Source organism: Homalodisca vitripennis, chromosome 6 (genome assembly GCF_021130785.1).
Source record: "Homalodisca vitripennis isolate AUS2020 chromosome 6, UT_GWSS_2.1, whole genome shotgun sequence".
Classification (NCBI taxonomy): Eukaryota; Metazoa; Arthropoda; class Insecta; order Hemiptera; family Cicadellidae; genus Homalodisca; species Homalodisca vitripennis.
Window position 1 is genome coordinate 31,128,938 of NC_060212.1, and position 26,935 is coordinate 31,155,872.

At 33.2% G+C, this 26,935-nt stretch overlaps 2 protein-coding genes across 2 annotated transcripts in view; one reads left to right on the forward strand and one right to left on the reverse strand.

Annotated features, from left to right (window-relative positions):
• Window positions 1-3,923: 3,923 nt before the first annotated feature.
• Window positions 3,924-26,935, reverse strand: part of LOC124365337 (apolipoprotein D-like) — a 53,909-nt gene continuing 30,897 nt past the window's right edge. The window contains exons 2-5 of the mRNA XM_046821312.1: window positions 11,797-11,914; window positions 8,737-8,870; window positions 6,925-7,016; window positions 3,924-4,033 (exon numbers count right to left, since the gene is read on the reverse strand). Coding sequence (XP_046677268.1) covers window positions 3,924-4,033; window positions 6,925-7,016; window positions 8,737-8,870; window positions 11,797-11,914 — 454 coding nt within the window. The remainder of the gene's footprint in view (window positions 4,034-6,924; window positions 7,017-8,736; window positions 8,871-11,796; window positions 11,915-26,935) is intronic.
• The window catches only part of LOC124364193, a 34,606-nt gene continuing 28,741 nt past the window's right edge, over window positions 21,071-26,935 (forward strand). The window contains exon 1 of the mRNA XM_046819485.1: window positions 21,071-21,121. Coding sequence (XP_046675441.1) covers window positions 21,097-21,121 — 25 coding nt within the window. The 5' untranslated portion in view covers window positions 21,071-21,096. The remainder of the gene's footprint in view (window positions 21,122-26,935) is intronic.

The window sequence follows — 26,935 nt, forward strand, 5'->3', positions numbered from 1 at the left end:
TCCTAATGAATGTGTTCCTAGTGGCAAACTGGAAAAACGGAAGACATGTTCCAAGTGCCCAGCTGCTAAGGAAAGAAAAACCAATTACAAATGTATCAAATGCGGTCAACCCATCTGTTTGGTGTGCAGCAGAAAGTTGTGCATTTCGTGTATTCAGAATATCTTAAATTATGGATACTTAAATATGGATACTTTTTTTGTATGTACTTATGCCTTTTTTAAGTTTTAATTGCTTCGGTAAAAATGTATGTGTATTTCTGATACTTGTAAATACAGCTTTATACTATACCAGTATTCTATAATATTATTTTCCATCCTAAATTCCCCAAATTAATAAATTTTAGAATTTTTTGCAATTATGTAAATTTAGAAAATATTAATTTTAGTTTTGTTATCAACAGGGAATAATTGTAAATATATTTTGTGTTTAAATCTGAACAAAAAAAACAAGAATAGCCCAAAAACAGCAAAAAAACTTCCCTCAGGTTTGTGAGACCGGATGATACTGTAAGTGATTGTAATTTCATGATACGGTAAAAGTGTTAAATGAAGCATTCCAAATTGAATTATATCTTCAATATGCTAAGTCTTACATGTAAAATAAATGTCTATATTATTTTGCACTTGGGTTTGTGAAAACTATCCCAGTCGCAGTCCTAGTTTAACAGGAAAGAACAGGCTGGTTTTTTCACTGTAAAAACTGTACTTTAACCAAAAACATATTAAAAACATTGATATTAATATTTAATTCTAGTATTACAAATAATGAAATGGTGAAATTAAAAAAGTTAAGTATTAATATTAGCATTTAAAAAAACTTAGATACTTGACTTTAAACTTCAAAATCTATTTCCTGAAAAGTTTCAAAAATGTGCCTGAGCTTCTTTTTCCCTTGACATCTTCAATTGGTTAAATATGAAAACGTCTAAACCAACGTATTTCTGGGCATACGTTAACCAGTTTCAGGAGTTTTTCAACTTCAGTTATCAATATTGACAATTTTGAAAATTATGTGACTGTTCCAAATGGACAGTTAGTGATGGACAAAGAATCAGGGGTTAAAGTGTGGAAAGACTACTTTGAAGAACTCCTGAATTGTGACCACTGTACAAACAGAAGCGTTGACGATGAATTAAATTACCAACATGTACAACCGGAGGTGATGCCACCCTCTACGCAAGAAGTAGAAGACGCAGTAGCGAAGCTTAAATGCAATAAGGCTCCTGGTGAAGACGGAATTACAAGTGAGATTATTAAAAGTGGAGGAAAAATTCCTGATAAAAGAAATACATAAACTTATTACAAAAGTATGGGAAGAGGAAATTATACCGGAGGTATGGAGAGAAGCAGTGGTAATTCCTCTGCACAAAAAGGGGGATAAACAATTATGTTCTAATTATAGAGGAATATCTCTTTTGAACACCGTCTACAAGATATTTTCAAAAATATTACTATCAAGATTAAGTCCTTATACTGAAGCAATAATTGATGAACAGCAATCAGGATTTATGAAAGGCAGGTCCACAATAGATCAAATTTTCCTACTTAAACAGGCAATTTCAAAATATTATGAGTTCAACAAAGGCTTCTATGGAATTTTTATAGACTTCAAGAAAGCTTATGACAGCATAGATAGGAATGCTCTATTCAAGAAGATGGAAAAACATGGAATCCCGCAAAAACTGATAAGACTGTCAAAAATGTGTATAAGTGACTCAAAGGCCAAAATAAGAATAGATGGAGAAATGTCGGAAAACTTCCTTATCAACACTGGAGTAAGACAGGGAGATGGGATTTCTCCCACTCTCTTCAACCTGGCTGTGGAAGAGGCATTACAAAAAGTTAAAAGACTACAAAGAGGGGTTAAATTAGGAGTGGACCTGAACATAATGGCATTTGCGGATGATGTAGTGATCTTGTCAGAAAGTTTGGATGACCTCTCCACACTAACAAAAAGTTTTATTAAAGAATGTCAAACAGTAGGCTTAGAGCTAAATGAAGATAAAACTAAAATTATTCATTTTGGAAGACATGCTGGAAATGTGAGAACAAACTTAAGCATTGACAACTACTCGATTGACTGTGTAGAAAGTTTTAAATATTTGGGTGTAACAATAAACAGCAAAAACGTGGAGGATATAGAGATACAAAGCAAATTAGCTAATGCAAATAGGTGTCTTGGGGCGTGTACAAGACTCTTTACGTCAAGATTGTTGTCACAATGCTCCAAAATAAGAATTTATAAAACAATCATTCAACCAGTCCTAATGTATGGAAGTGAAACATGGACATTAAACGAAGAAAAATGAGGGGCGGTTGATTGTTTTTGAGAATAAAGTTCTCCGAAAAATATTTGGACCAATATGTGATGAAGGGGTGTGGCGAATAAGAAAAAATAGAGAATTACGCAATGTATACCAAGATCCTGATATTGTGGCTTTGGTGAAGGCAAAGAGAATTAGCTGGCTAGGACATGTACATCGGAGACAGGAGGGCACAAGGTTAAAAGAGGTCTACCAGGCGGTACCGACAGGAAGGCGCCCTTTGGGTAGGCCAAAGATAAGATGGTGCGATCAAGTGGTCGAAGATGTGACCCGGTGTGGAGGGTCTGTGGATCTGGCGGAAGACAGGGTGGCGTGGAAGAGGCTCATAGACGAGGCAAAGAATCGACTGAGATTTGTTACGCCCCGGCAGTAAGTAAGTATGTGACTGTTCCTAAGTTTAAAGATTACAACGTTTAGAGTCATTTATCTAACATATCAATCTCTTGATGGAAAGGTACATGCAAAAGATCCTGAAACAGTGAACATATACAAGGTGTTTCAGAACACGTTGAAGATTTTTCCGATGGTTATAGTAAATACATTTTTAACTACAGTTTTTATTATTTTGTATGTATATATTGAATTTATTCAAACACACTATTCTAAAAAACCCTTACATATACATTAACCAAATTTTGAACAGTTGTTAACATTAGAATGTCTATTTAAAAATATATAAAGCAAATCTTTAATGATTTCATTTCAAGATGAAACTATTTACAATTTTCGACATAAAATAACTCAAAGCACAAGCGTTTTACAAATATCTTTTATGAATAACTTTAGTTAGAAGATTTTATTAGAAACCCAATGACATGCTGTTTAAGTAAATATAGTGAAAAATAAGCAAAATATTACAATTTTACTGTGGTTGGATAAGATTTTGGTACATTGAGAGAAAGCACATTGTGCAGAATATTTCTCATGTTGATTGAAATAGCATTATGGATAAAGTCAAGGTACATTGTGTAATCAACACTTTAAGATAAGATTAGAAGTTCTTACTGCTTAGTTATCTTCTCCACTACATCAACAAATTCAGCATTTAACAATGTAAAATCCATTTGTTTCATATAATACTGTTTATTCACCTAATCGATTATAATAAAATCAAAAATGAGACAAAGGTTATTGTTATATTTACTATATCATGTTATATAGATAAGTGTGTTTCATAAACTAGACTTGAGAAAACCTTTCATAAAGGTTTGAACAAATTTTTGGTCAAACTCTATGAAATTCACTAATAACAACCAATCGATCTTGATCAAAATATTTGGATTACTTTGTTAAAGATTCAGTTCAAAACATCCTACATCAAACTCAATCAAAGCTGATCAAGTTTAATCTGACAACGCACCATAGTTTCTCCACAATTTTAATGGTTTGATACGTTGTTTTTAAATCAAATTTTGTTTAAGTATTTTCATGGAAAATGTGTTGGTTTGATTGCATTACACGATTGTGCCAGTCGACGTATCAAAGGGAACAACTGGCGAATGGATTGCAAAAATGAGGAAACTGGTAAAACCTAATGTTTTTGAATTAATAAACTATTTTGAGCACCAGATATTTTAAAAACTTATTCTATACTCACAGTCATGGAAGAACCAGAAAAAACTGCGCACAACTGTAACCAACACTGTAAGACTCGTAATCCGTGTCCAAAACCCAGAAAGATCCTTTAATATCGGTGTTCCACCACATAACTGAAACAATAAAATTGTGTTGATAAATCTTGCGACTCTACAGATAATAATCTTCCACTGGGTAAGCTGGTCACAATCCTTTTACAGTAACAAAACTAGTATTCAAGTTTACAGGTATAGTACTGAGTACAATATAAATCATCTTATTTACTTTTGACCAACTAATGAAACTGTAGCATTTTAAAGGCAAAAAAACTGCGGTTATCTTAGCTCAAGACTGTAATCTTGTGCTGAAGGTCCAAAATTGTGTGCCTGAGTCTCAAAAGTACCACCAAGTGTCAAAAAAGGACACTGAAATTTTTTTGTGAAGAAACTAAATAAGAAAAATTACTATTTTATAACTTTACTTGTCATTTTGCTATTAATACATGCACAATGATATGATGAAAACATTTACTTAGGATTTTTATATATTTTGAAAAATAACATTCAGTGTAAGATCAAGTATAATCGTTTTGTTTAAAGTTTATTGTTGACAAAAAATAGATTTGTTTTTATATATTTTCCTAGTTAGATTGACCATAAAAACTCTTAAAATAATTTTGTTTATTTGAAGCATAATATGATCCGAAAACCAAAATCTATTGCAACCTGTTTTTCCTGAAGTCTATGGAGGAGTGTTTCCTAAGAAATTAAATGTCAGCCACGCTACTTTTGGTGGAGGTTAAAGTGGGACCTAAGTGGGGGGTTGGGGGATGGGGATTGACCTATAAACAAATATTAAAAAATGAAATGATACATTTTTCTCAGATTGTATTTGTTCTAGCGCAAATTGATGATAAGACATATCAATGATAGTTATATTATAGTCCGACAATAAGACAGAGACTGGAAATTACCATTTTAAGGGTCTTTCTGTAGGTAGCTAACATAAATTTAATATTTATTTACTTTTCTGATAGTTGCTTTTTAATTGCGTCAAACTAAGAAAAATATAATCTGTAAAAGTATATCATTTTATATTTCACCCTTTTGATGTCATCCTATTTTGACCACCTCCAAATCTAGTGCAGCTGCTATCATTATCTTTCTTAGGGGAGATTTCAAGAAAATCAAGGTTATATGCTTTATACAATAAAAATTGTTTCTAGGGTCATGGACTATAAGGGTGAGTTAATCGTCAAGAATTTCAATGTAAACATAGGTCAAGTGGTACATCATTGTAAGGTTTTGGTATTCATAGTATTTAAGGGATAAAAATTGAAAGTTATGTCCCTTATCTTTAAAACTGAGCAAAAAATTAATTTTTTGAATGACAAACTAATAGTAGTTAGCAGAAATAAAACATAACACGACTCAATTATTGTAAAAATGCTTTCATTGATTACACATGGTTGTAAATCAATCAACATTATTCAATAAAAGTAAATGGTACAATTCAAATGGTGTCAATATTTAAAAAAATTGTATGAAGAAATTATTAAACTTAAAAATGCTATTTTTACCCTTAGATATTTAAATTAAATCTTAGATTCTTAGACAATTAAATCTTTTCACATTTTCTGCTACATTTAGTTATAACTATTAAGTTATAACTTTTCAAAACGTTCTTCAATTGAATATAAAGATCTATCTACAAGGTATTCTTTTAAATAGGTTTACATTTGTTTAATTATTTTCATTTTCTAAATTACTAGGGAATTGATAGAAGAATTTTAATCCTGTAATGGCTTCTCTCTGGCAAACAGCTCCAGCCTATGACAGGGAAATGAATGCTTATCAAGGCTTCTGGAATTATAATGATGGGTTTGAGCCCAGATTAGGTAGTTGGCTGCTGATTTGTTTTACATAAAGCACTGTTATATATAAGAGGCCAAAAAGAGTTAGAATATCCAATTCAGAAAAAATGGCCCTTTACAGAATCTAACCAATGTAAATTGAGTATGATTCTGATTGCTTTTTTTTTGTAAAACAAGTATTTCATTTTACATGCTTTGCAAAATAGCATCATAGATAACAAGTTAATAAGTGATATGTGAGTTAATTAAGGACAAATAAATCATCCTCAAGGTTTTTTTACTAAAAATGTTTGACATTTTCTCAATACATACAGACCAGAATTTTTTTTTTTTTACCGACACCGATGACATGAAGATTATAACTTAGTGAACTATCAATATTAATTCCTAGAAATCTGGTTGATCGCTTTTCTTTTAAGATTTGTTTTCAATTGCAATGTTAAATACATTTTTGTATAGTTCAACATTGCTGAAAAATTAATGTAATTAGTTTTATTAGGACTAATTAAGAGGTTTTCTGCATTAAAGAACATGTTGGTATGTTTAATAACCACATTTTTTATCATAATTATGAGACCAGACAATGCCTTAATTTAGTGACCCCAAATGTTAGGTTGGACAAGACTCAGAAAAGTTTTAAATTTCAACAGTACATATTTTTTAACAAGTTACCATTATAGCAGTAAGACAATTACCTTGTAATAAATACAAAAGTGTGGTATGTAGTTGGTTAAGAAGAAAATGCTTTTATACCACTAAAGAATATTTACCGTAACTGTGATTTTAATGATCTAAGAATTTGAATGTTGTTGTAATTTTTAATATACAATTCATTGTTGTAATAATATGACTTAGCTGTATTAACTTGACGAAGCTTATTGTAATTTGTGTTACTTAATAGCCAATAAAGAATCTGAATCTGAATCTGAATCATGATTTTTTGATAACAGTAAAGGATTACTATTTTTACTAAGCACAAAAAGGTTTCCTCGATCACTCCCTACTATGCCACTGGATTATAAACCACAATCATCAGTAATTAATTGATTTTTTACTGTAGTTTTCTCTCCAAAGTTAAATTTTTGTCATTTTGTATGGATCACCATGGGAATGTATTGCTACCTTATATATGTTAGTAACAACTAAACTTACAGTGTGTTGGAAGAATAACCTCAAATTTGCCTTCATTCTTGCTTGGATCTTCAAGCACCATGGTACCATCCATTGTGAAAATTTTGTTGGATCTGTTAAGCAGGAATAGAAAACGTAAGGTGATCGTGTTCAGTCAAAGTGATAATGCATGATTGTTTTTAAGGTAAATGAATAAATCATTCAATTGATAACAGAGGAGGAAGATTTTGAAGACAACTATAACAGGGTTAAATCTGACAAGTAACAGCTGAAGATGGTGAAATACCATTACTTGAGATATCCATTTGCACCAGCTGCTGCACGTTTCTACACGAATTTCAATCATTTCATTTCTTCATGTTCAGTAAAAAAAACACTCAAAACCTGCATGACTATAAATGACAATCAACAATGTTAACTTGAAACAATTGGGCTCTTATTTTTAATCGTAGAATTATGGATGATACCTCACTTTAAAAATATAATTAGCTTTTTATGGTTTTTAATATTTTTAATATTAAAGAAATTTTTATTCTTCCACAATTTTAATTTATTTAAAAGCGCTTTCGCCGCTTAAGGCATCATCAGTTATTGTTTACAGAAAAACATACGTATAAAATAGAAAAAATATGATAAAAAAGAAAGAAACTTAAAACTAATAAGTGAAGACCAAAAGCTAATAAATTATAAAAGTATTATATCGAAAAATGTGGTTTTCAATTCATAATTTTTTAAATTCATACCCATTTTTTAATTTGATACCCATTCATTTTCTATCATTAGTAAAAGAAGAAATCCATTCTGAAATTGTGGATTTAAAATTTTTTTCACATTACGTATTAACCGATGTGTAGCTTAAATTTGGGCAACCCTAAGGATGTCCAGGAGGGGTACATGACTAATCGCAAATGTCGAGCTATTCGGGTCAAAGGGAGAATCAATAGGTCTAGTCTACTGTAGAGGATGACTTCTCAGAGTGTGTGGAGCCCCCTTAAGGTGATGCAATCGATTTTGAGTTAAGTATTTTTTTTAATTTTACTGCCATAATCTTTCAAGGTACCCTTCTTGAATGCCGAGAAAGTTGAAAAAAAGTTTTGGACCATTTCACCAGGAACTGACATCTGAAGTGGTGGTTTTGGGCTACTTTACATCTGGTGCAATTGAAAACTGCTAATGATAAAGATTTGAAACTTTTACAGTATTATATGTCCTGAGGGATTCACATAATTTTATTTTGAAAAATGCGAGTTAATTTTACCACCATATATTTTTGGACTCAAAAATATGTTACTCCTTAGGGAGAATAATATCTCAAATTATAGTCGTGTTAAAGGCTTTGACACGAGAGATTGCTGCCCCCCGCCCCCTTTTTCTGGAGGGACTGAAACAGAGCTGCCTCCCCTTCTTCCAAGGAGACATGACAGGTACAGTGTATCCGCTATTCATCCTCCTGGGACTTCGACAGGAGGCGGCCCCTACTCCCAACCTTACCCCTCCTGAATATCCTGTCATTCTAGAAGCAAGTGCAAACATCCTTTAGGGCTAAGTGCAATGAGAGGTTTCTCATTCAAATCCTAAGTAAACAAAAAAGGACAAAAAGGTGTTTGAAATTTAACAGTGTTCTTATGGGATAAAATTCAAGGTCGTTATGCTACAGCCGGATCGTAATTACGAGTAATTGTACTTCATTCATTAGTTGTAATTATTGTTTTTGCCTTCATATTATATGGATACTACAATTGTTATAGCTATAACATACAGTACTATTCTCTCCTATTTAATAAATCCCAAATAACTAGTGATACTAAGGGCAAATAATAATAATAATCTTACGGTTCTCTGATAATAGAGTTGATTACGTCCACTGTATTGCTTTTTTCTCCATTAGTGTAGTTAGCGGTTACACACCGTCCTCTTCCCTCAAACTCCATGTTGGCACTGGCTTGCTGGTACCAAATGCCCAAGAACTGAAATGTTCCACTTTTAGTTGTTTTCAATAACCAATTAATTGTAATTGTTATTGCATAACCTAGATTATTCTTATAATAATACAACAGACCACATAAAGTCTGCATCGCATACTAAAAAAGCAAGGGTTTTATTGTTATGTATGGGCTTAGATTTTCTAAGTTAGTATCAAAAGTATTATAAACTCCATTAAAAAGTTCAAAGAGTTAAATTTTGCTATTTCTTGCTATTTTTCTATGAATTTACTGCAACACAACATGTAACACTTATCTACAAAGGAAAAGATGGGAGTGTTCGTTTCTACCAAATGGCATTTGACTGATGAAATTGGTTTGAAATAAAATTGAAATCTTCTTAGAGAGAAGACTTTTCCTCTGAAAGGAAAAACTGTCAACACTCTCTCGGATCATTTTTTAAATATCCCCCCTCTCCCCTTAATCGCTAACTTTAAGAAACGTACAAGTAACATTTTTTACAAATGTGTCTTATACTGATTTGGATAGAGTAAATGCAGATCCAATTTTCAGTGTAAAATAGACATGCCCACAACACATTGAACGATGAGCATCACTAATTTGCTTGAAAAACCCCCTGTAACTAACACTATTTACATTTATTTTAAATCAAATAATTTGATACCTCACATGGTGTGCTGACACAATGTTCATAAACACTTACTTAAAAATGTTACCATTATTCATGAAAAAATAAAGAAATAAACACTCATGTAAGATAAATCTAGTTTTCATTATCTATATTTGTAATTAAAATAAAAGCTCATTATTTAAAAAACCCATTTGTACTGTGAAAATGTTGTATTTCTTAAGGAAAAACATATTTTCTCATTTCAAAATGTCACACATAAATTTTGCAACAAAATGGTTTCTGATATAATTTTTGTTATGCATTCAGTTGGTTAAAAAATGTGATGATAAATAATAAAATATAATAGATTACATTATAATATTCCACACCTAGAGTCTACAAATATTGTTGTTTTAGCAAAAATAACCATATCTCAAATTCTCAAAGAGTGCTTTCTATGAACACCTTTTTAAAAAACTTATAATATAAATGGCCAACTACAGTTGAGCGAGAACAGTTGTAATTCAGAAATAACAGTTATGCATAATGAGGGTTTTGAATGTAATGTTTATCAATATATTCTGTGAACAGATTCCAGTTTCGATCAATGACTGAAAAGGATGTTATTAATATAATAGACACTCCGAAACCTAAATAATTTAAAGAGATACCTTGCAAAAACCTGTAAAAGAATTGACTGCCCCACTAACAAATATATCATTACAGTTAGGAGTTTTCCTAGTCCAACTTAAAATCGCTGAAGTATATCCAAAGTACAAAAGGAAACAAATAATTACCGACCTATTTCTCTCATACCTACTTTCTCAAAAGTTATTGAAAAGATAGTCTTGGAACAGCTTCTACATTACCATGAGCAACATATCCTTGTTTACTCATGACTCATCCACAGCAGTGATTCTTAAAAGGCAGATCAACTGCAACTGCTCTCCTACAACTTGTAGAGCACATCATAGACAAACTAGAAGAGGGCTGTGTTGTAACCAGCTTGTTTGTAGACTTCAGTAAAGTAATTGACTGCCTCAATCACAACTGCTTAATAGAAAACTGAAAGCACTAGGTACAGAAGGAGAATCAGTAAAGGGGTTCCATACCTATTTGAGTAATTGAGAACAGCTCATAGAGATGCAGCACACAACCAGTACCGTAACATAACAGAAAAAGTACAATAAAAGCCACTCCATGTAAAATGAGGAGTACCACAAAGATCTATGTTGGAACCAGTATTATTCCTTCTCCTGACTAATGACCTACCAACCAACTCATATGCAAGGAATCTGTAAAACAATAATGTATGCAGATGATACTGTCATTACTACAGAAGGAAAGAATAAAGAGCAAACGCTAATTAACACAGATAGAGCTTTCAATGCTACTAAAGAATACTGTGCTCCTAATCACTTGGTCCTTAACAAAGAAAAAACTGTCCAAGTAGTTTTCAAAACCAAAGGCAAGAATGTAGATGTAGGAATAACTGGTAATGACCTTAAAACTAATACAAAGTATTTTGGCATTGCAATTGACTATAATCGTCTCATTGACTCTAAATGTTGGAAGCCACATGTAGTCCAACTGTGCAGGAAACTCTGCTTGGGAACTTATCTTCTGCTGGGTTCAATCAACTATGTACTCCAGAGGTAACAAGAACTGCCTACTTCACCTTTTTCGAGTCTCACAAAGGATATGGTATAGCGTCTTGGGGTGGAACAACTTCTGCAAATTTAGAAAGAGTCTTTGTACAACAAAAGCGTGCTGTTAGATGTCTTGGATACAGAGAAAGCTGTTGAACAGCATTTTGCCGAACTTAAAATTCTAAGATGGTGGCACTGTATATACAAGAACTTATCTTGCACACAGTCTCTACTTGTCTAAAACCAAGAAATTAAGATATACACCACCCTAACATGCTTTGTCTTACAACCTCATCACTTAAGTCTGTTCGCAAAAAAACAACATATGCTGGAACGAAATTGTTCAACCTGCTGCCAGAAGAACTGAAGAACACACCTGCACAACAACTAAGGAAGGGACTGGCTGATAAAGAGACCATTTCACTCAATGGATGAGTATGTGAAAAAGACAATATAATTACCATTATTGTAACCACATGACACATTACTAATCTCCAAGATTATGTAAATACAGAACTTGTCTACTGTCTGTCATATTATCATCGATATTTTAGAGTTAAAAAACGTATGTCGTTATGTCTGTGAGCTTAACACTATTTATAACTCATTTACGTAAGTTCGCATAAGCATATATGATCATATTCTCATCTGTAACTCTTATTTTAATGATAAATAATGAACATATTCTTACATCCTGAAGGTTGAAGTTTCCTTTGACCTCCATTTGAGGGCAGCTACCAAATTGAGGCCATTGCCACCCATTTGTCGAATTAACAAACAGGACAATCAGAGTTAAAATTGTGGAGCACCTGTAATTTTACAGAATTTAAATGCGACTTGTAGACTAAATAACTTTTAAAGATAATTTTCGTCACATATCTACAGACAACTGATTATTGCTATAAGGAAAGGCGAGAGTTCCGCCCACACCACCACTCGTACCTTTTGAATATGTGCAAAGTAAAAAAGCTTTATTTAGAAATACCAACAAAAATGTTTATTCTAAAATATACCACACAGAAGATTATGTTCAAGTGTACACTCAAAATTTAAGGCAAACTCTTATTGATAGAGGTAGTTCGGAATATCAGGTCTACAATTAAGTGAATTATCTTTAAAATGCCCTCACACACACACACACGCACAAACGCCTAATTTCTTATGGGATTTACATTTAATTAATTGATATCTCGAAAATCATTCAAGATTCAAAACACTCTTTCCTACTAAAAGTTTAGGGAATTTCATAAGCATTTACAAGATCCATAAATAACTGTTGTGAATTAAAAGTTTTAGTGGTGGCAATATTGGAATAATGAAACACCTGGTAACTATGTACAAGACATAAAAATACCTATAAATAATACAGTTTTGAAGTACATAGTCCCCATTTATAAAAGGTTGTCAGAAAAAGAATTGTTGCTAAGGTGCCTCAAGGCCAGACCCAAAATAGCAACTAAAGCCTTCATAGACACATTTGGTGTAAGTGGGACAAGACAAAAAGTGCTTCCAAAAGACTTGTAGAAACTGCTGTGGCAGATGCAGTAAGTGTAACTTTGGGAATATTGCTACAGTCTCAAGTATGGTTCAAGCTTCATTGTCACCTGGAAGTGAGACCAGCAGAATTGCCAAGATGTGGGATCGACGTCGTCGCGACAAGATTGAGAAAGTAAAGTCAACTAGGCTGAAGAGGCAAAGATTATACTTGAGAAAGAAAATTCTTCTGGAAGATAGAAGAAAACAGGTTTTCGGTGTAATACTTGGTATTGCATGTAAATTAAAAAATATTATATACACACATCCTATTATCTCTCTTCCCTATAAATGGTATATGAATAGTTAAACACATAAGATTGCAGTACCGTAATATATTTTTGTGTTACAATATTATACTATATGAGTATGTTGCACAACATTTCAATTGAATATACACATCGTAAAAAATGTATCTCAGAAAAAACAGTGTCTTTTTATATTATTGGAAAATTTAATTGGATGGATTTGTCACAAGTTAGTCTGTATTATACACTACACAGTTTAAACTAAATGTCCTGTTACTTTCATAAACATTCTGTCTTTTGTCAATGACTTCAATTAGTGATGATTTTAGATGTTTACCTGCATCTGTTTGGGGGTTCGTTTTTATTATTCAACCTTGAAGTTCTCTTACTAATGGTATAACACTGTTTAGTGTAGGGTAAGCTTCTCCACACAAAAATGATGACATTTTCTCTATAGGCTGGAGTAAAGCAATGCAGTCGTCAATTATATCCCACTCAGAAGCATTTAGAGATGGTACAGGTGACTGTATAAGTGGTAGAGCAGCTGAAAGAGGAATTTTAACTTTGACCAACAGTTTCAACATAAATAAAGTTGCATTCCATCGAGCAGAGACATCTTGCTTCAATTTAAGCGTTTCCAGACCCATTTGATTTTGAATATCTTTCCATTTATAGGACGATTTAGTGCTATGGTTGAAATGAATCAATTGAACAACATTTGTTGATAATTTTGATCAATTCATCATATTTTAAATTATCATTTTCATCATTGCCCTTCGATGTGCAATCATTAACAGCAAGATTTAATGTGTGCGCATCACAGTAGTGATTGCGCAAATGTAAACTTTCTCTGACAGCCTTTTTAACATTGCTGGCATTGTCAGTAACAACAGTGACGATTTTATGATGTATTTGCCACTCTTCTGAAATGTTTTTTATAGCGTTAGTTATGTTATCAGATGTATGATCCAAGGGTAACTCGGAGGTAGATAACACATTAGAATTTAACTTGGCATCAAGGATGAAATGACATGTTAAAGACATGTAACTTCTATTACTATCTGACGCCCAGATATCTGTTGTCAATGCAACATTTTCAACTTCTGCTAGTTTTTGTTTAAGGGCTTCTGAGCATACCTTATACCGTTCATTGAGTAATTTGGTCGATAGCAGTTTTCTGCTTGGAAAAGTGTAGTCCGGGTTTCTTAGTATAGTTTTTGAAACCAACGTTTTCTACTATTTGTAAGGGCTGATAATCTAAAACTATCATGTCTAACAAAGGATCATCAACAGATTTTTTGTTTATTTTGGTAGGTGCCACTAGCTTCATTTGTTTATTGCGTTGGCGTGGAGGTTCTGAGTCAAAATTATCCCGACATGATATGTTGGTATCTTGTCTTTGTGTTCCACTAGTAGAAGCGGCATTACTTATGGAATCAACCAAGGGAATCAACTGAAAGATTCGTGCTTGACTTACTTGAAATTCTAGGAGATGACTGTCTATCAGAACTGTCCTAATACTGAACCGGATGTTTATTCTTTAAATGTGTTACTAAGTTAGATGTGTTTCCGAAATGTTTATAGGAAGATGAACACAGCTTACATTGCACTCGACTGTCTGTAGTTGTCTTGTAATACTCCCATACCACAGATTTTCGTTGTACCTAGCCATAGTTAGATATAACGAAAATTGGCTACAGATCACTTTCAAAACATTACTTAGAGTTATGAACAAAATGACTTATTCTGACAAGAGATGGATCGCGCTAAAAGTTCGGTGCGAATCCAGTAACCAAGTCGGACCCAGTAAACCGAGTCGGAGTAACGAGTCGGACGAGTTTGTACCGAGTCGGACGAGTTCGTACCGAGTCGGACGAGTTCGTACCGAGTCGTCAAATCTCGGGTTCTCTTTGGTTTGGGATAGTGATTAGTGAGTAGAATACGAAGTGCGAGTTGACTCTACTCGAATAGAACGGAATTGTCACTCGAGTTGACCGAGTAGAACTATTTGACTCGTCACATCACTGACTTTAATGAAGTACCAATCTCCATACTTGTAAAAAGACCTACATTTGAACTCCCTGGAAACTTTAAGTGTTCCAGATGCCACGTTTCTTTACAAGCCTATTACAAATTTGATATATTATCTATTTCTTCTGGAACATGTCTACTTTATATGTCATGGGCGTATAAGATCCGAGAGTTGTTTGAGAGAAGGACCCATTCATCTTTCCTGGAGTTCAACACTACAATGGAACGGATACAATTGCTGGGCAACCACATCGCAACTGGAACTTTTCTCCGGTTCATCTATCCCAGTTATCTACCTCTGTTAGGTACTAACACTCCGATTTAGTTTGAGTGACTTTCTTGTACACGGATTATCTAGTATTTATTATTCTCTAAAGAAACTTTGAATGTGGTTTCTTTTACTATAGGCTAAACTATGTTTTTTCTGACAATGTTCAGTTCTGTATAGGCCCTACTGTGTAGCTAGTTATTATTTAACTGTAAGTCATCTGTCAATATTGTATACATTGGATGTATGTCCATGGTAAATAAATTGAAGATCGGCTTACTTTCTTTCGTTTATATGATAAACATCAAGTTCAAATTTTCTTCTTATTGGCCATTGTATTACACATAAAGTTTCGGTTGCACTTTACTTTAGCCACGTCACCTATAACGATGGCTTTATCAATGTCTTATAATAGTATATTTTCATTCCCAAAAAGAATTTTTAGGTGGTCGCGATCCATAATTTCACAATAACTGATGTGTTTGAAATTTTAGGTTATACCTCAAATAGTTCAACAATCTAGAGGACCGAGGGAAATCGGGGTTTCTGGTTCGGGAATAACAAGCTAAGGAGGGTTATGCAGCGAGCTGATTTTCCTGTTCTAGCTGTTCGCAACAACTTATTTGAAACAGAAAGGCACTGAACTAGGATCAGTTAATGTTTGTGTAGAAAAGTTACTATTGTAGTTCCACTGTTGATTACAGTTCTTATTTCTTCCGTACTTTGGTTTATTTTAAATGTAGGCTACTATAGTTTAATTGGTTAAGTACAATATGTTTTGTGTGTTGTAAACACAGCACCAGTAGGTCTTATACTGCGGTGTGCTGATAGTGTATTAGTTATCTCACTCCAACTTGACTTAAGGGCAGTCTGACATGAAAAAAAATTTTTTTTTGGGGAATTTTGGTTTTTTATTTATTAATATTCTTTAGAATTTTCTCTTTAAAATGGTATATAATATACCTTATTACTATAATATTAACCTTATATAAAAAATATATATATAAAGGCTTGCAACTGTTGTTTGGCGTTGAGCACCACTCCTTATAGTAAACAACAATCTAATAAAATAGATATTAATTGGTTTTGTTATGTTGGTACTGTTTTGCTTTTAGTCTGGTTTTAGCTGATATCACACACTGTCAGCAATATGACAGATGTCATCTGTTGTTATTATTTTTATGTTGGAGGTTATTGTGAAGTTTTGAAATACTGTGTTTTGTGATTTGCAAGTTTCCCCTGTTGTTTTTATTTGTAAAGGAGTTTATTGTAATTGAAATGTAGATTAAAATGGGTAATAAGAAGAGAGTAGGAACTAAGAAACTATGTTACAAGAAGAAGACTGTTGTTCGTAGCAAGAAAACAGTAGTAAACTTCAGGTAATGAAGAGGATAGGCCTAGAACACCCAAAGTTGTTTCCACATCCAATGAGAAATTGAGCCCTAACCTAGCCTGCTATGATAATTCAACTGATACCTTACAGTATGACATAGTAAACATTGTACAGCTAGAATCAGTTTTGAAAGATGTTTGCAGTGTGTAGGGTTTGTCATGGCAACCTATCATTTAGTCGAAAACCATTAGCAGGGCTCGCAGTACAAAATTTCCGTCTCCTGTAGCTGTGGCATGACAAAAGCTTTTGACAACTGTCCCAAAGCAACAGATATTAGGCCTAGGCCTATTGAGGCACCAAGCAAAAGTTCACAATGCTACTATGACTTGAACCTAAGGTTAGTATACGGCTTGCGTGTAATAGGAAAGGGCTATACTGCTGCCCAAAACTCTTTGCGGCATGATGAATTTACCCGCTCCGCCCAGCAAGTTCAATCAACATGAAACAGTTTTTGTCCAGCCATGTAGAAAGTGTGTGTGAAAACTCTATGAAGAGAGCAGTGACAGAAGCAGTTATTGAAAATGGAAATTCTAATGACTTATGTGTTGCGGTTGACGGAAGCTGGCAAAAGCGAGGCCACACCTCGCTAAATGGCGTTGTCACAATTACTCTCAGCAGATACGGGTAAAGTAATAGATATTTATTCAATGTCAAAATACTGTAACTGCCCTCAGAGAACAAGCAACCAACACTTAGAAATATGCAAGGCAAATTATGTAGGTAGCAGTGGAGGTAATGGAAGCTGAAGGTGCGACTGCAATGTTCAAAAGATCCGAGACTAAATACGGTGTTCGCTATGTGGAGTACCTTGGAGATGGTGACTCCAATGGCTATTGCAGCAGTTGTGGCAGAAGCACCATATGGCCCAGATGTGTCCATTCAGAAGTTGGAATGTGTAGGACACGTCCCAGAAGAGGATGGGGACAAGAATAAGGGACTTTATCATGAAAAATAAAAGGCTTGAAGCTTTCTGACGGAAAATCTCTTTCTGGAAAGGTAGGCTAACAGGGAAGGCGATCCAACAAATCCAAATATACTATGGACTAGCCATCCGTAGGAATACACACAGCGTGGAAGCCATGAGGCGAGCAGTTTGGGCGTTGTAACTGTCATGTTCAGTCTACCTAACGATACGCCTTTACATATTTTATGCCCAGACACCGAAGACACATGGTGTAAGTATAACAAAGCCGCCAAAGAAAAAACTAAAATGACCACAGCCAGCATTTTTCACCTCTCACCTGTTCTAATGAAAGCAATCAAACCTATTTTTAAATCTTTGTGCAGCCTAGAACTACTCAGAAAATGTCTCAAAGGAAAATCTCAAAATCCTAATGAGTCTATGAATAATGTCATTTGGGCTCGGCTCCCTAAACGCACCTTTGTTACACTAGGTGCTCTTAGGCCTAGGTGTCTATGAGGCAGTCCTATCATTCAATGATGGGTACAGCTCCAAAGTGAAAGTTTTAGAGCACATTGGGCTAGAACCAGGACTGAATATGCGGTTAGCTTTAAAACGTCTCGACACCCAGCGGATTCGCAAAGCAGATAAAGCGGCTACCCGACATTGAAAAAAAAATCAGGCAATCAAGGACTTTAGCCAAAAGGAAGCTGGAGGATCGGTATCAAGAAGCAGAGGATCCAGACAACCCTTCCTACAGTGCAGGCCATCATTAAACCAAGGTATGAGTCCAAAATATGCTACCTTTCTTGCTTTTTCTTGATTTGCCGAAACTTGTTATTTTTTAACTTTGGGGCCCTATAACTCAAAAACTACTAGGCCTACCCCAGTCAAATTTTTATACAGTATTCTACTTTACTATTGCCTAGTTCCCCTCATGGGAATTTATAAATATCTCTTGTCAATGAGGCACAGTAAACATTTTTTACTTATAAAAAAGTTAGTTAAAAACAATAAATTATAAAAAAATTATAACTTTTTAATTTTTTTTTCAAATTTAAAAACCTCATGATAAGACCTAGATTATAAGCTATTTAATAAGTAAAATAAAAAAAATCAGGACTCTATCTATAACCATTACAGAGATATAGGTTCCCAAGTTAACATTATGTTCTTATGGAGGTCGGACTGCCCTTAATCTCATATCAACAGCGGTTGTGGTCTGAATCATGGTGATCTGAATCTTAACAGCTGTTTATATGAGATTACTTCAAGTTGGAGTGAACTAGATACTCTAGTCCTCCTCCGTAAACTAATGGTTATATTCTTGGCTCTCAAACCGAGAGATCACGGGTTGAAATCCCGGGGAGGTCCAATCATGTACTTTGTACTTTAATAAAAAAAGTGCACTTCGAAGCCGGCATAGCTGACGCAGTCTGTGCAGATGGTTTATTTATTGTTCTAAATAATTACTATTGGTTGATTAATCAATAACTATCGTTTGATAGTTTCGATATAAAAACCCAGATCCACTTATCGTACTCTACCCCGCACTTTTAGCAAAATAAAAGAAAAACATCCTTGTGATAGTTCTTAAATTCGAGCTAAGATCACGTGAAAGGCTAAACCCGAAATGCCCTTGGCCATCAGTGCAGACTTAATTACTTTAATAAGCGGCCTACACTCGTTATTCGATTGCTATTTTCGAATGGTTCGATTGTTTTTATTTGAAGTATAATTCGATATTACAATTTATTTAACTTAGCATATGATTTCAACTTATTAGTTATAGTAATTTTGATGTAAACCACAAACAATAAGAAGTAATTTATATGTTGAGACTTTGAAAATGGCGATGAATATGTCAGATATTTCTCACAAGTGACGAGATTTGTTTATGTGGCTTCAACATGTGGTTTTGGCTGCTGGTAACACATGGAGTGAATTCTTCGCCTATAACACAATAGCTGTTACTTATTGATATCAAGCTGGGAAAATGATAAATATTGTAAGGTTTATTTGCTATCTAAGTCTAGGCCATAGTTGGTTTTGTAATGTTATGGTAAAATTTATTGATTTAAAAGTGTAATGTAGATATTTCTTATTATTACTGTAATTTATTATAACTCATTGTGTACGATTTTAAAATACATCGAAGTTGGATAACATATCGAGATGTTCGATAAAAACAATCTAATAACGAGTGTAGACCGCTTATTAAAATCTCCCCGAAACTGTCCCGAAAAAAAACTGTTCAGTATCATGTGGCCCTCTCATCTCATCATCAGCCCATTTCGTTTTGGATAGGGCTCAAGCTAGTGATGGGAGAATCGAATACTTTATAGAATCGAATACAGTGAATTCGAATTCACCCCTGTATTCGAATATGTATTCGAATACTTGTATTCGAATACTTTTGCTCAGCTGAGCGTTTTTAACAGACAGGTCTAGACCTGTCTTACTTGTTTGTCACGAATTCATCACTGTATTCGAATACTTTGGCTTTTGGTGCCTCGTATAAACAAGTCATACCCATGATCAGTACCGCATTTCCCTATAGGCCCACTAGGCCCAGGCCTAGGGCGCAAAATTTTAGGGGGCGCATAAATTTTAAAGTACACAAAAGAAAAAAGTTGCGGCGGCGGGTGCTGTTGGCGCTCGGCGGGGCGGGTGGCCAAAGTTAACTAGGTCCGGGGTGCGACGTTGACTCATTCATTGGTTCATTGCTTTGATTTATTCAAAACACTCCTATATATATATATATATATATATATATATATATATATATATATATATATATATATATATATATATATATATATATATGTACTATTGTAATTATCTTTCATCAAAATTACGTAATTAAGAAATTTACTGGATTTCTACGTCAGTGTAATCAGAGTCCTCTGGGGTGGGGGGGGGCGCTCTTTGATATACGAACTTCAGAAGAAATATCTTTGTTTACCTGCTACTTCAGTTTCGTCTGAAAGGCTATTTTCCACAGCAAGTCCTGTCACTAATTACCGTAGAAATAAACTGAAGCCAGAAAACATCAATAATATTTTGTTTTTACACAACTATATAAAATAAATATTCATATTTGTTTTTATTGCTTAGAACTGTAACTCAGTTATAATATATCATATAATATATATATATATATATATATATATATATATATGTGTGTGTGTGTGTGTGTGTGTGTGTGTGTGTGTCATACTATATGATATAATATGTATTTTTAAATTTAATAATTATACAATTAATTATACTTTTTTTAAGTATTAAAATTTGTAATTATTTTTTTCAAATTATGAATCCCCCCTAAATTATTCATTTCAAAGTCTCCATATATGTATTCATTTTAAACCTCATATGAATACGAATACAGCTCTTGGATATTTTATTTGAATACTATTTGTCAGAATAAACGAATACTCCAGGTTTGAATTCAATTCATCCAGAGAAATTGTATTCATTTCAAAAGTATTCGAATCCATTTTGATGTATTCGAATATGTGAATACTCTGGCTGTATTCGAATACTATTCGATTCTCCCATCACTAGCTCAAGCCAAAACATCAGCCATTTTCAGTTTCTTCAGTTCTCCGGGAACAATGGATTTACCGTCAACAAGTCGCAGTGAGTATTCCCTTTACTTTACTGCCACTATTCCCTTAGTTGTTTGACAGCACTACGATGGATCATTCTAAAATTGTTTCCTTTTTGATCCAACATTGAGTTTTGAACGGGTTTTCTATGTGTGATAGATGTGGTGGCCATTGTCCTGAGGATGCACAGTCATTTCGTTGTTTTAGGTCGGCTTCATAACTTTCCCAGAGCATCTGAGAAGTTGTATCCTCTTTTTCATTAAATATTTTTATTTAGTTTGAAATTTTATTACTTAATTCTTGTGTTGGCTAGTTGGCACCCGTGTAGCTACTTTTCTGTCGGTTACGATTAGCGAATTTTGGGTAGGGCGGAAACGGGTACTGAGGTGATCTGAGCTCGAATTTATGCACTACCTCAAGGATGTTTTTCTTGATTATATAATTGAGGCAACACAAACCTGTCTTTGCAAAATTGTCGCTACGAACTTTATTGTACAGTGTTAGCCATTGGTGAAGGACATATTTGTGCATAACTGGACTTCGGCTACAAGGAGCTTTTGCGCAGGCGTAGTTTTTTAATAATTAGTTAATGCCATTCAGGTTTACCTTTATATATATTACATCTGTTATGTATGTGTAGTTATTGACTTATTTGTTATTGTGTATTGTGTAACCATTTCAATAGCTTTAGCGGCCAGCCAAGGTATTAACTATTTATATTCTATTCTTCAGATCTGGTTTAGTATTAAGAAATTTATTGTCTCGCATTTGATTTGTCTTGTACTTGTTGGAACACTGAGTTTCTTGTTGGGGATAATAAACCAAGCTCATATAATAATACGTCGCCTTTCATTTAACAGCCAATGCATTTGTTCGTAATTTTACTTAAAGGTTAATAGTTTAACTTAGTATTTATTAATTGATTTTTTTTATGTTTATAGTTAATGTTAGTAATTATTAATGGTTATATACCTATTATCATTTTATTTTATCATTTCATGTTGGTTGGTCTTTAACATCCCATCTCGGCAAATTCAGTAACGGGTCTTTTCCTTGTTCTGGCCCTAGTACACCAAATTGAGGAAAACAAGGTGGCGCCCTTTTTTCTTTTTTTTAATGAATAAAGGTTCCCCAGAGATTCTGATCTGTTTGGTAAGATTTATAGACCCCGCCCTAGGATGAGTGAATCAGGTCTGCTACAGCTTGCCCATGTAGGCTAATTTCCAAACGCTATGTATAATACTTTTAGTGATTTATTGTACATATATTAATTATCAATTTATATATTAATACTAATTGTAATAGTGTTGTAATTATAACGGAAATAAACTTTCTTTCATTTCATTTCATCTTTACTGATGTTTGCGATGGAATGTATAATTGTGTAAATGCAATGAAATATTATTTGATTTTATTTCAGTATAGTGGACTATGTCTAGAATGTGTGTGCAAGGTTTTATCAAGGCCAATTCATGTGTTTTAGCTATGGAACCATCCATAGATTTCTTATTATGCTGGCCTTAAGATAAATATTGTTAGATTCTTTCTTCTATTATGGGATTAACGATTTATTAAATAACACACACATTTAAGAATAACTGATTTATTAGGATAGTTTAGCACAATACATATTGTATATCTCACACACCATTGATACATCGACAACCGGATCTCTTGTAACAGTCCTTTTCATATCCGTTAGTATCTCAGTGATACCACTGTGATACCTTAATTAACTAGGGTTTACAAATATTTTATTATATTAAATATACAACTACTCCCTTTTCCCTTAATTTTAATTGAATTTCAAATTCTGTTTGTATTACTTATCAAAGATCTTAGCCTATCGGTACCTTTCTGGAAGCCTGATTGGTCTACCACTTTTGAATGATAGATAATGTTTTCATCGTTTGGATTTATTACATTTTGTGGGATTGGGTTGGGTTGGTTTTGTACATTTGGGTTAGGCTGGTTATTTACATTTGGTTGAGCTGGGTTAGGCCTATTAACATTTTGGTTTAGGCCTACAATTTCTTCATCAAAAAGATCATTATAATCATACCTACAAACAGGTACATTGAATGATTGTCTAAGATGAATAGAATTTCTTGTTAGAATTCTACCTTCTTCATCTCTTATTAAGTAAGACCTCGGACCCAGAATTTTAGCAGGTTTCCAAACACCATCTTTTCTATATACTACATTTGGACTTATGAAACTATGTCTTTCTTTAGAACTCTTATCATAGTAACTTTTAGATTTATTTTGTGATTTTACAATTCTTCCTTAAACATCAATTTGAACTTCTGGTTTCAAAACATCTGTACTTACTGGAAGTTTTGATCTTAATACTCTACTCATTAAAACTTGACAAGGTGCTAGACCTGTTCCTTTTACAGGAGTAGATCTATACTCTAGGAGTGAAACAAATACTTCACTTTCATTATTATTTGATTTTTTGAGAATGCTCTTAGCTATCTGAACTGCTCGTTCAGCCATACCATTGGATCTAGGATACCTAGGACTACTATAAATACATTCTATGTCCCATTCTTTAATAACTTTTTTCTTGAATATTGTAAATGATTTATCTATTGCAGAAGGTAAGCCAGATAATTTTTATAACCTGAAATATAAAGAGAAATTTTGCTCCAACAATGAAGTTTCTTCTTTGTTTATGCAGCATGTTTCTGAAGGGGAGGTAATAAGATGTATACAAGGTTTAAAGAGTGGTAAAGCTCCTGGAATTGATGGGATAGGCTCTACCTTAGTGAAAAGAATTGGTCATGTTATTGCAAAGGTTTTAACACACATAATTAATTTAAGCTTTTCAACAGGGGTGTTTCCAAGTAAACTAAAAGAAGCAGTTGTAATACCAATTCATAAAAAAGGGTTCTAAATTTGACTGTAACAATTATAGGCCTATATCCATTGTTATCAACCTTCTCAAAGGTTATAGAAAAAATTATGAAGCAGAGAGTAATGTCCTTTCTACTCAAAACAAAAATTTTTTCAAAAAATCAGTTTGGTTTTTCAGACTGGTATTAGTACGGAAAATGCTCTGTTAAATTTTATGGAGCAAGTTACTAATAATATTAATACCGGTAAAAGGATAAGTGGGCTGTTCATTGATATAAAAAAAGCTTTTGACACTGTGGATCACAATTTACTACTAAATAAGATTTATAATTGTGGTATTAGGGGGAATGCTTTTATGTGGTTTAAGAGTTATCTACCTCAAAGGAAGTCAATGTGTAAGAATACATAGCGTTTTGAGTAATTATGGGAGAAATTAAATCTGGAGTTCCACAGGGTTCAGTGTTGGGAGCAATACTCTTCTTAATCTATATAAATGATCTATGTTTGGCCCGACTAAATGGAATGATCACATCATTTGCTGATGACACAGCATTATGCTATTGTTGGTGATAATTGGGATGAGGTGGAAATTGCTCATTGGTCAGGATTTAAAATCATTAAGATGGTGGTTCACACAAAATAAATAATCCTGAGTCCAGAGAAAACTGTCTATATTAATTTTTCGCTGAGGGATCTTAATGTGTCTCACAACTCTATAAAGTATGTATGTTTAGAATGTCTGTGTAAGGAAGGTGTGTGTGATGATAATTGTGTGACAGTGTGTAAAGGTGATGAGATTAAGTATCTTGGTGTAGTATTGGATAGGGAGTTAAATTGGAAGAAACATATAAATAAGCTGAAATCAAAGTTTAACACAGTTATTAGACTTATGTATCATATTAGAGATATATGCCCAGTTGACGTATTGAGAACTGTAATACTTTTCCCTAGTTAATAGTAGGCTGGGAGTATGGCATTGTTTGTTGGGGAAGCTCGTACTATTCAAATATTTATCCGAATTGTCACTCAGCAGAAGCAGCTAATAAGAATTATTCTAGGGAAAAATAGATATGAACCGTCCTTTCCTCTCTTTTTGAGCATGAAAATATTACCAGTTAGATATTTGTTTGTATTTAAGGTGTTAATTATGTGTTATATGCAGAGTGGAAATTTACCCAGTAATGATGGAACTTATCGATCTAGACTAAGAAGGCCAAATCTGTTGCAAAAACTCCAAGACCGTTTTTAACCTTTTTCCAGAGAACGTACTTTTATGTAGCACCAAAGATTTTTAACATATTACCCGAACCTTTGAAAAAGAATTAAGGCTAGTAGGAGATTTAAAACAGAACTTAAGAAATGGCTATTCTTGCAGGATGATATTGAGGGTCTAATATATTCTAGGATACATTGAGACATATATTGTTCCTATATTATGCTGTACTATATTAAATTGCTATGCATATCATATTTTTATACATTAAGGGGATCAAATCAAATTTTATTGAGTAAATAACGAATAACATGGAAATTTTATGGAATAATCTATATTTTGTTTTTTACTAACTTAAAAAAATTTGTTATAAAAGTAAAGTACTGATAAAAGAAATTAACTAATTTTTGAGGGAACCTCAAAGCAGGTATTACCTATGAGGTCCTAAATTTCCTAACCATTACAAATTTTTTTTTTTTAATTTATGGCTGAATATGACTGTTGTATCTAAGCATCTAAATATGTTCTGAAGTACCTAAAAGAATTGTATCTTGCTTTGTTATAAGTATTGTTATTTATTTATACTGTTAAGATTATTTATCTATTTATCCTTGTATTGTTATTTAGATTAGTTTCTAGGGGTATGCGTCTGTGGTTGATTTCTTGATGCTGGATGAAATGTTAAATTATATACAATGTATTATATGATTTGAATGTTGTATGGTAATGGGAAAAAAATTATTTCTATTTCTATATATTTCTATTTCTATTTCTTTAATGACTTTTATAAACTCATGGGAGTTAAACGGCATGTTGTCACTATAGATTTGTTTTGGAACACCATGAACTGAAAATATAGACTTTTTTAACTTCAAGACAACTTCAGATGCTTGTTTTTAAGCGACTTAAATTCTAGCCATTTAGAGTAATAGTCAATTAAAACAAGGTAGGGCCTACCTTTACAATCTAAAAGATCTATAGCAATTTTTTCAAATGGCAAATCAGGTATTAAATGACATATCATAGGGCCTTTAATGTTATTAGCCTTATTTTTTTCACACACTGTACACTTATTTACAACTTGTTTGATATCCACATTTATGTTTGGCCAATAAACAGTCATTCTTGCTTTATTTTTAGTTTTTTTCTATACCCATATGTGATTCATGTAAAAGACTTAAAATTTTACTCCTTAATGACATAGGTATCACAATTCGGTGATCTAAAAACAATAAACCATCATCAACAGATAGCCTATCTTGCAACTGATAGTAAAATTTTACATGGTTAGGTGTACATTGTTTGCTAGGCCAACCTTCTTGAATAAACTTAATTACATCTTTTAGAGTTTCATCATTTTTAGTTTCATTGCGGATTTCAGATTTCCTACTTTCTGAAGCTTGGTCATTTTTACTTAATGTGTGAACTACTTCTACTCATTCAGGATCATCATAAACTTTATCTTTTAAATATGACCTAGAGAGACAATCAGAAACATACATATGTTTACCAGGAACATAAATTACTTAAGTCTCATTCTTTGCAATCTATTATTGTGAATGTTTGCAACATTCTTTGACATTATTGACACTAACTGCTTGTGGTCCGTTTGTACTTCAATCTCAGACCTACCATAGAGAAAATGGTGATACTTTTTCACAGCTTCACAAATTGCCAACATTTCTTTCTCAGTTTGACAATAACTTATTATTTGAGTATCCGTTAAACTTTTTGAACCGTACATTATCGGTTTGCTATCTTCTATACCTATAA